At 37.6% G+C, this 11049-nt stretch overlaps 1 protein-coding gene across 3 annotated transcripts in view; it reads right to left on the reverse strand.

Annotated features, from left to right (window-relative positions):
- Nucleotides 1-143: 143 nt before the first annotated feature.
- NSD3 (nuclear receptor binding SET domain protein 3) overlaps nt 144-11049 on the reverse strand; it is a 64445-nt gene continuing 53539 nt past the window's right edge. For 2 of the 3 annotated variants that reach the window (XM_030552184.1, XM_030552185.1), the window contains exons 20-24: nt 10677-10793; nt 9851-9992; nt 8742-8848; nt 7765-7969; nt 144-6095 (exon numbers count right to left, since the gene is read on the reverse strand). In XM_030552184.1, coding sequence (XP_030408044.1) covers nt 5854-6095; nt 7765-7969; nt 8742-8848; nt 9851-9992; nt 10677-10793 — 813 coding nt within the window. In that variant the 3' untranslated portion in view covers nt 144-5853. The remainder of the gene's footprint in view (nt 6096-7764; nt 7970-8741; nt 8849-9850; nt 9993-10676; nt 10794-11049) is intronic. The other variant, XM_030552186.1, reaches the window with a different exon arrangement.

Consider the following 11049-nt stretch of genomic DNA (forward strand, 5'->3'; position numbering starts at 1 on the left):
AAAGTTCCTTTTGGTGTGCTTTGTAAAAACAAAGCTACAGAATGCTTTCCATAGATTCCAGGCCTTCCTCTGTGATCATCCATGTTAAAGAGGCTCTGTTATAAATACATAGTGGCTCTCTCAACAGAGATTTTCAAATAGACCACATTTGTAACTTTTTTATTCTCAGTTGAATTCACACATGGGTGTCAAATATTTTACATTATATCGGTTTATTGGTCACTTGGTTTGGTGTGTGTTTTTGTTGCAGCTAGATAGTTCAGAAGTAACTAGGTTCTCTGTCCATAGATTGAAAGTTACAATATGAAAAAGTTCACATTCTTAATTGGAACATTCAGAACAATTTATTGAAGTCAACCTCAAGCAAAATTTTAAATCAGTGGAATGTCATTAAAAACCTTTCCAAATTAATCCTCACAGAAGCAAAACACATCTGAATTCCAAATTATTTGTAAAATAAAAAAGGCAACATCTCAGTAAATATAATGTACAAAAATTATATGATCCTACCATCACAACATTCAGTAAGAAGCTAAAATATTACAGGCAATTCTAAATACACTATAACTAGTTGACAATAAGCTATCTATATACAGGTTAACCAAGCTTTACAGATTTCACACTATGCAAGAGAACATAGGCCAAACAACAACCCCCCTCCCCAATATTGTATATCTCAAAGTCTATGCGGCAACATCAAGTCATAATACAGTAATGCCCCAGTGGAACATCCCCAGGGAAAATTAACACTACTTTGTTAGTGTCAAGAGCTTCTAGCCAAGTTCTAGAAACTCCTAAGATATTGACTTTAGTGAATATTGATGCTTTGCTATTAAAGACTCAAGTGATTTAGTTAAAATAACATTTCACAGAATCTACAAAGTTTGTTACAGATAAACAAAGTCTACAGAAATAACACCTCTACAAAGGTCATTGTTACAGATAAAGATTACATGGAAATGAAAACAGAATCTGTAGGTATCTGTGTTTGTTGTGCAATATCACTTGTGTAGGTATAAATGGGTTCAATTTTAATAGCAACCCCAAATATGCACATACTCTTATACAAAAAGGACAATCTTATTACTAGCCAGCTGTAATAGTTATTTCATCATCTTGGTTTTCAGTGGCAATGATGAGTTTGCTTATAAATGAAAAAATATGACACTAGAAATGAGATACAGATCCATATTAATTAATAGGAAGCAAATGTATTTCATCCAGTCTGTTTGTAAATCAAAAGTGAACAAGAATTCCTTAAAACGTCCAGTGCTAGGCTATGGGACAAAGGTTTGGGAGAGGATCAAACATATAGCCATACTTGCTTTTCAAGCTAGAAGAGACCATTAAAAATGGTAGCTCTCTCACTCTTGTGCACAAATGCAATCAGTACCACATGACAAACAGTGAACTCATGGCTTTGGCAAATTCATATCTATATTCCCTTTTTGTTTTTATATTGTCCTAGACGAAGTACAGATAGTTTCAGTTTTATAATCCTCCCACCCTCACTAGGGTAAAAGTACCTGAGTTTGCTACTCAGGAGTAGAATATAATAAGAAACAAGCATTTTTCTCTTTTTCTGAATGACATCTTGAATACATCCAGAATTTCAGGAGTGTATCATAAGTGCAAATGTCTTTTGCTATACAAAAATAAGTGGTGTAGGGTGAGGGAGTTGATACAATATTATAAAGTAAAGGACATCAAAGTGTCAAAAAGTTGCTGGTGTCTCATGCAATATACTTCTCATTAAGAGCATACATAAGTCTGAGACATCTGCTTTGAAAAATCTCTCCATTTTGCCTTGAATACACTGTACACTGGGAGTGGAAAGTAATTTTTAACTCAAGTTAAAGGGAGAGGTAAAGAGACTTTTGATGTAGCAGATAAAAAATGTTATCTATGTATAAATAAAATAGCTGTAAAAATAATGAGCTGCAGAGCTTCAAGTACATTAAACCCTGAATTCAATGAGGCAGAGGTTTCAATGTTAAAGTGACTACTTCGTACCAGCGGCAGACATTCTCATTCCCCTACCCCACCTCCCTAACCTAACCCAGATAATTTTTTTTGTAAAGTTCAGTATATACATATTTTACGTCTAGACGTTCGCTTTCTATTATGTCTAGTTAGTGTGTCTGTCTGATTCTACCGGGAAACTAAGATATAACAAGCTTTTAGTGGAAAGGCCAAACAAAATATTCTAACTCTCTCACTCCATGTTAGACTCTCTAAGCCTCTCGTAGTAAATGTAGTGAAGATAAATTCATACAGAAAAAGTTGCTCATACAATTACCTGTCCTGAGCTGCAAACGCCTTCCACTCTTATGTCCTACTGACATGACGACAAGCCAATTTTACAAACTATTGGAAAACTGCAGTAATTAATCCTTACCCCATTAGGGCATGGTGCACAGAACCTCCGATCTGAAGTAAGATGCACACTCTATAATAAAAGGGGTCCAGTAAAGTAAACCAGCAACATCTGTGCAGGGCAGCTCAGGTACTGCATTACTGTGTAGCCAGCATATTAATAATATCTAGAGTCAGGTGTCTGCTGAAAGTTTGACCCTATTTTAAAACTTAGACAAAAAAATCCAAATGAGGGGGAAAAAAACAATGTGACTGGCACCTCCTTCACTTAAAGGGCTGCTAGATTATTAATTAGAGCTCTTCATTTTCCAGCCAGGAAGTAACAACCAACCTCAGCATTCTCTTCTTTGCAGCAAATTGTAGGACTCTGGACTAAAACTTCCAAACAAACAAACAAACGTCTCTAGCATTCTTCCTATAGCTCAATTCAGAGACACTGTAAGTTGAATTCAACAGCTCAAAATACACAGAAATACTGATAAATCAAAATGTCAATATTTACAGTAACAAATTTATAGCAACAAATTTCTGCTTTACTACAAAAGTTATGTTATTCTTCCATTCACTTTAAATAATGTTACAAAAACATGGTTAAAATTTGTTTTCAGCATATTCTGTGTTCTGCATACAAAACCATCACCTAAATAAAGAGAATCCCCAGTTGTCACTAATTTATTTCAACCCAATGGTCTCTTCTTTCACTAAAAAGCTTCCTGATACTTTGGGAAATTCTCCCTCTGTCGCAGTTAGAAAACCAATTCAAGTTTTATATTCATAATTATACATATTTAAAAGCTATCCTTGTCCTCACACCACCCATGTCTCAGCCCAGCTGTTGGCTGCTTTCAATTACAATTTTCTCCTGTAAAGGATTAGACAAGAGAGGACAATCAGCAAGAACTTTGAAACAGAACATATAAAGTGACATGGCAGAGGAGTGACAACTGACTCCATGACCCTCACAGCATTATATGATTTGCTAAACTTTCAGAGTACCATCATATACTTAGTTACACCCAACATGCTGATATGTCACAGAATATATTTTGATAATTTCCCATGACAATTAATATTTTTAAACAACTGTCAGCTCATTGACATCTCAAATGCTTAAGGCATTTTGACATAGCCATTCCTCCTCAGTCAATGACAAGACAGTGTTGACATACTATAGAAGAAAGCACATGGGAACACATCATACAATATTTTAAAAGTTCAGCACTTTCTGGCTTACCATATCCCCAAATCGTCTGAACAACAGAAAACCTAACATTTTATTATGCAGTGTAAACAGATCAGGTCTTATGGACACTACCAAGGAAAGAGCTGTGTTTGCAATTTTAGAAAAGGGTGAAAACCTTCTCCATTAAGAGCTTTTTTTTTTTAATCACAAACAAAAAAGCTAAGAAAAATAAAATCTTTTTTTACGTTGTTTTTTTTTTTAAATACCAAAATATAGCACTGCTTACAAGCAAGATTAGTGTTTTAGACATTCACTTCAGTATTGGCCATAACAGGACAAGTGATCTGCATTTTCCATCAGCACTCTAAAGTATAAACTGACCCAAAGATCACATGAGAGATCTATACTATGTAATAAAACAAAAAATCCCGAACAAACTGAGTTTACTGGAAAGGGATCTGTAAATTGTTTCAAGAGGAATAGCTGCCAGGTCAGTGAAGTGGCATTTCAGATGCTTCAAAGGCTGTAGTGTATTTTGTTAATTTTGCAATTGCACAAAAAAAAAAGAACAAATCACTCTCACACACACACACGGATTAGAAATAATTTGAGAATGCAAAAGGAAACCTGGTACAAAGGCGAGCCATACTCCAAAACCCCATGGTATTATTTTCCACCCCTTTATTAGTCACTCTCTGGAACTGAGATGCTACTATGTACCTGCAGGTCTATGTAGACATTTTCCCAGAGACAATGCTGAATGTTCTTCAGAATGAATAAAGAATTATCCCTCTGCCATCTGCCCACCATACCTTGTTGTTAATTCCTTCCAGGTGGGGATGCTCCGGAACACCCAGTGGCAGAAAGTTAGTGTAAAAGTAGCTAGCAATATCAGAACACCAGCCATTGCCTACAAATTAAAGGATTACTGTTGACTATATTAACTATACTGGGATATACACAGTACTTTGTAAGATTGAGTGCTTTAGTGTTGGCCCAATATATACCCTGTTAATTCAGGAAGTGCTTTTAAAAACTGATTTTTCACTATTCTATAAAAACCAACGAAAATAAATTTAATTTGGAGATTTATCCCCACCCCTGCAAATCTAAACACCCCTGTTCTCCAAAACTCTTTTAAAAACACATCACACACATGAGGCTGATCCCCTATTACTTTAACTCTCAAGAACTCCCTTTGAAACTAATGGGAGTTTGGGAGGAAGGTAACAAAGGATCAGGCTCTAAGAAAATCATCATGAAACAAGTACAGACTAAATATCTGATAAATACATCGAAAAGGTTTTAATCCTGCACCCAGTGAAGTCAATGACAAAGCTTGCAATGACTCCAACAAAAGAAGGATCAGGGCTTTCGCTACAATTAATGTAGTGCAATGTTCAGATGACTAAGCTGTCCATGAATCCTCTCCACCCAAAACTGCCCTCCAAACGAAGCGAGGCAGAAAAGTGACCACTGCAGAATTAAGCTCTTTCTATGCCTGCTTTGTTAGCTGACACCACTCATTTTAACAATAAGGGACCGAGATTGCTTCCTCTCCCCCTTTTTGTTAAAATATCTATTGAAATAAAAAGCACTTCAAGAAAAAAAACTGGATAATACTCCCAATTGCTTATGTGAAAATCTTTACAACATTATTCATAATGAGTTAAGCATGATGAGATGAAATCCATCTTCTCAGAAGACCTTTAAAGATGACCAACTGGAATGAAGGCATTCACTGTCCACTGCTCTGAAACCCACATCACTCCTCATGGTGTTACGTGAAAGCTGTTTGTAGATTGGGGAGGGTTGGTCCTCTCCCTTTTTTTTTTAATAAACTAGACATACACGTTATACCAGACTGGTTTTGCTAGTCAATTCTTTTTTTAGACACGCTTACTGATCAGGACCAGAATCCGCAACATCCTTTAAAATTAAATAAATAAATATGCTATGTTTTCCCTTCTACACTCAAAGAACATATTTTAACACACTATTCTTTTCAATGTCAAAAGGTTTGCTTTTTTTGATCTTTTTTCCTTAAGAAAGCCAAGATATTTCTGTTTTCCAACAGTAAGAGCTGTTGAAGCACACTCAAGGGTAAGGTAAGAAAAGGACAAGAACAGAAAAAAAAACCCAAAACGGACACGACTGACTGCTTCCGCCTGCCAAGATTAGATGGTCCCTTTCCCAGTTCCAACAAGGCAGCGCTGATGATGAAGACTGAATGTGCCATAGCAGTCTCTTCAAGTTCATCACCTATTTGCCATTTGTTGTTTGTTTGAACAAATTTATTCCTTTGCTTCTTCTCCAGGGTTCTGGGGTTGCAATTTGCATTTGATCTTGCTCCAATACTCTGGTGCCATAGGAGATTTGGGGTTATGTTCAGAGCAGCAGAGACAGCCATCCAATGCTGATGCCACTAGGGCTCCCTTCTCATGATCTTTACAGAATGAACGAGGGCAAAACTCGCAGAATGAAATTGCAGGATTGCAACAGATGTCACACTGGTGCCACGGACACTCCCACTTTCCTGAAGATGGAAGAAGGAAGGGAGGGGAAGGAAAGAGACAGGAAGTTGAAGTTAGTCTATCTGCAATAGATATTGGAATTGGTCTCTCTCATTCCACGTAGTATAGAGCCATTCAACTCTATGCATAAAAGGTACCTCCCAAAAGTCAGTTTTTATTAAAGTTCCTGCATCTGTCTTTCACAAGTATTGGATTGGAAGCAGTTATTGTTGACAAATTTACATTTTTGAGCCTCGGGTTGACTGTAAGCAAAACATTACTGCACTGTAGAGCCAGATGTAACCAGATCCACCTGCTCTCGCATCAGAACACACTGTGTACTTGCAAGATAGAGCATTGGCTTCTATGCATGTCTGACTTGTGAAATTCACAGTTTTCTGGATCTGAACATGGTAATAATTTGGATACACTGACTGAAATGGGTATCCTAAATCAATATTTATAACAGAATCACACTGCACTATATTGTTAAAAACACAGAATGGCTGAGTTCTGAGTCATAAATGAGAAGGTGCCTCAGACAAGAGTGGGATATGGCAATACCATATTTAAGTACAAGCAAACAGAGACCACCACAAAAACATGCAGGCATGCATTAGCATAACCACATGCCCAACTGTCAGGTTGTAAAATTAGACTGAGCATGTCAAAAAGGAAAGTTAACAGCTTCTCCTTTCCCTCACACTGAAATCATGCTATATTCCTTTAAACTGCGTTGCTGCAGAGAAAACAGGAAGCACTCTCCTTCTTCGGGACATAACACACTGCATCCACAACATGACCAGACTCTTAGCCCAGAGAGTATGAACAGCACCAAGACAGGACTCCAGATCTCTAGCATCGCTGTGTCTGCCTCCACTGGGCCAGGTAAAAAACAAATTTTACTTCTTGAAGTCGTTCACCAGCATTTTCCTGCTGATCAAATGTAATAATTTATGTCACTAGTAAAGAAAATTTGGAGGGAAGCTTTCTGTACTTCCATATATTGCTGTCCTGAAAAGACACATCTCAGATTGAACTCCATTCACAGCTCAAAATCTTCCACTTAATTCAGTCATAGACTAATGTGAACCTCCAGTTAATTTGATCAAGGCCTCGAGAAATAGATAGTTTAAAAACCAGGATAAAGTGGTTGTTCTGTTTTGTTTTTAAATAAAATTTGTTATTGTTGGTTATCAGTGGATAATTTGAGCCTAGGCTACAAAGAGCTGCCTTTTTAATTAATAAGGAAAAAGACAAAAAAAAAACCAGAGACCCAAAGAAAACCCACATGATTAGAAGATAAGAGATTTAGAGAACCCATTAAAATTTAAGTACTACCATGTGCTGTGCATAGCTGTTGTCATAAGCATTACCATGTGATATGAACATGGGAGCCATATGAGACCAAGACTGTCTGATTATTTCAATCAAAATAAAATAAGCAAATGTGATCCAAACAGGAGAAAGGCTCTGCAATTACATCATAGCTTTGTAACTGTTCGTCTCCACACAGATCTTTAGAAATATTGCTACCTAAGGAGATTTGTCAATACAGAAGAGCATTTCAAAAGCAAACCTGTCACATTTACGGTAGGAGGACATCACAGTTTGGATTAAGCTACAACTTTCTATGCAGCATGATATCCATGAAGCAAGCAAAGAGTCTGGTGGCTATGCGAAAGCACTTACCAAATGGTGGCTGAGTCAGGTTAAGGCATAGGAGGTGGTATGCTTTGGGGCAGTCCTTTTTGTCACACATGACTAGTTCTCCTCCATCTCCACACTGGAAACAGTTGTCCTCATGCATCTGCTTCTGCTCTGTTTTTATTTTCCGTTTCTTCTGCTTTAGCTTGGCATTCTTTGCCTTCTCTTCATTCGCTGTTGCAAACGCCGTCTGGCCATTAAAAGGAAAAAAGTCACAGCAGTAACAATTTTAGTCAACAATAATCACTTTAAAAAGCCACATGGCCCCCCAAAAGTCAACTGCGGGTTATTATTTCTGCAAATCATGCTCAACGAAGTCTAGTCTACCCAGTGACTCCCACCTTCATCTCCCCTGCCACACACATGCGAAACAGGTTAGAATGTTGCCAGATTACTATTAGTGAGCTGTAATTTGATGGTAACGGCTAAAGGCCCAATGAGGATGGGTCCCTACTGCAGTAGGATTTGTATTCCTCAGAGAGCTTATGCATAATAGCTATGTGAGCAGAGACTTCAGTCACTTCTCTGCCCCTACAGAGATGCTACTTCATAAGAAGCTGACTAAGGTCAGCACTCTAGGCTGGGACCAGAATGAAACACATCCGCAAGACAAGTTTCCAGATCCTCAAACAAGCAGGGGAATTTCACAATGCTTTCCATATAAGAACGGCAAATACAGAAGTAAAATATGGGACAAGAAGTTTTGTTTTTGTTTTTGTTTTTTAAGTCAGGCACCCTAAACATGATGGGACTGTTCCATGCCACATCTGGGTGGCATAGTGGCTCTTCCATCCTGGAGATGGGTACATTTACAGTAGTACAAACTTGTAAAGCCTTTGGGGGAATCTTCAAAGTACTAAAATATTACATTAAATGAAACAGACCTCTATTCACTCTCCTTCCACAAAAAGAGCTTTCAATACAAGTGCGTTGAGCTCAATTTTTATTTCTGTACAACTAACCTTCGGCCGTACTCCTAGGAAGCCACTGCAGTTTTCTGCTCCACAATGGCATTCAGTCCTACCATTGCCCAGACAGTCCAAATTATAATTAAATGTTAACTCCATCCCTGAAATTTAAAGAAAAACTATTCATACACAATACAGCAATTCAGCTTTAGCATTTTCTCCCTTAATATTAACACCACTGTTTTTAAAAGGGCATAGTTACAAGATCACAATATTTATAACTACATCAAAAATACAGAGATAAAACATACTCATGAAGCAACAGCGAGAGAAGCTGTAAACAGCAAGGCAGAACAAATGATCCAGAATCCATGTTCTGAGGACGACAACTCAGTTTTGTTCTGTTCTAAAAACCAAATGATGATTCAACAACCAGTAACTTTGTGGTTGCGGAACTATAAGTCTTATGAGCCTGGTTACAAACCTAGCACTGAAATAATTTCTTTTTAAAACACTCTTTCTAGGTGGAATACACTCACATAGAAGCCCCAAATAGTCTTTTTCCTATATTGACTGTGTCCATTTTCCCATTTGGATCAACACTGATTACTGTTCTTTTTAGTTTTTCTGAAAAGAAACAAAGCATCCTTCCTCTGCTTTGTTTATACAGTGCCAGCATAGCTTTGGGCCAGACAGGAGCACTGCACATTGTTTTTCTACAGATCACACAGAAACAATGGCTAGTCTATCATTTTAATCTCAGCTTAAAGTGGTAGATTGGTTACAAAATAATGTTAGGAAATGGATCTGAAATTGGGGGTCTATGCTAGATGAAAGTCTATTCAGACATGGCAAAAAGAGTTAACATTGAATTTTCCTGTGTTTTCAAGTATTTGGCAAAGCCCTTGATATTTTTCGTGTTTATGATAAAGCAAGTTTCATCTTTAATATTCTGCATTTCATTGTAAGTTGCTCCTAATGAGACTATGCATATGAAGATCTAGAACTTCTTGACAGTGCATTTTCTTTGTCCCAATGGGTAAGTTAGTAATTGTAAATGCCAATGTGACCAAGTAACTTCAGAAGGGAAAAAGTGGGTGAGCTGGCAACTGATTTCCATTTTAGGAGAGGAGGGCACATGCAGGATGGAGGCTTCTTTTTACCTGCAGGAATATCACGGAGAGCAAAGAGTCCAACTCTAACATCCCCATTCACTGTCCATTTCTGTGTTTCACAGTTCGGATTACAACTGTGGTTCATAAAACGAGAAAAATTCCCCTTTGGACCAGCATCAATTATCCGGTCCTTCAATAAAGAGACAAACACACAGATTTAGAATCAGACAAACAAAAGTCTTCCTTTGACAAGTCAAGTAACGACGAATGCAGATAATATATTTAGACAGGTACTTGATAAATGAGTTATAATGGATATTGGCTTTTCCTGGAAGTAACTTTTACCTAAAGCTCCTCAGCGCTTAATGCAGGGAGAAATGAATGGCTTATGGTACTGCTAAGAAGCTCTGGATCCTTTCATCTCTGGTTCAACCCCAATCTTGGTCAAGAGACACCTAAGTGAGTTACCCTTCAAATACAACTGTTTGGTGACTGATCAGAAATACATTGGAATTGCAATGCAATTCTATCAGACAGGTGTCCACATTCCACTCTGACTGACAGGCTTGTTGGCAGTATCAGCAGACACACTATGGACTGAAGAGGCCATGGGAATTCATTTTCCCACTCCCCGCAGAAGCTCCACTAAATCAAGGCTGAAGCACAATGGTCCATGAAGTACACGCTGTATGAAAAGAGGACGTCACTCTCTTGGACCTTTCACCTGCACTAAATACATTACATTTTAGCTAGAAGTGAAAGAAAATGTAATTCTTGTGCTTTAAACATGGCCCCTGATCCTACGATCCCAGACCTTAAGGCCTAGTCCCTTAAGCAGCAGTATATTTTATATTGTAGAGATATGGTGCTTTACCTTTGTAACAGTTAACATATAAAAATTGGTTATGCTGTTCTCATGGGCACGTTTGATCCGCAATCGGCATTCTTCTTCATCAATTAATTCACCAACATATTCGTTTACAAATTCACCCTGCAAAGTCAACCAAAGAAATCCATGCTTATTGCCTGCTATCTGTATAGTTAAAGAGAGAGGAAGCATAGAAAAATGGGATGGGAAGCCCTTGTCCATTGCAAGGTCTAAGTAGGGTGGCTCCTTAGGATAATCAAAATACTGAGAACTGGTTAAAATAGAAGTACTACACTAGAGTGACCAGTATAGAAAAATACATATGCACACAAGTTTAGATTAAGTTATAGAACTGTGCTTCAAAATGGAAGCATCACAA

The sequence above is a fragment of the Gopherus evgoodei genome, chromosome 2 (assembly GCF_007399415.2).
Source record: "Gopherus evgoodei ecotype Sinaloan lineage chromosome 2, rGopEvg1_v1.p, whole genome shotgun sequence".
Lineage (NCBI taxonomy): Eukaryota > Metazoa > Chordata > Testudines > Testudinidae > Gopherus > Gopherus evgoodei.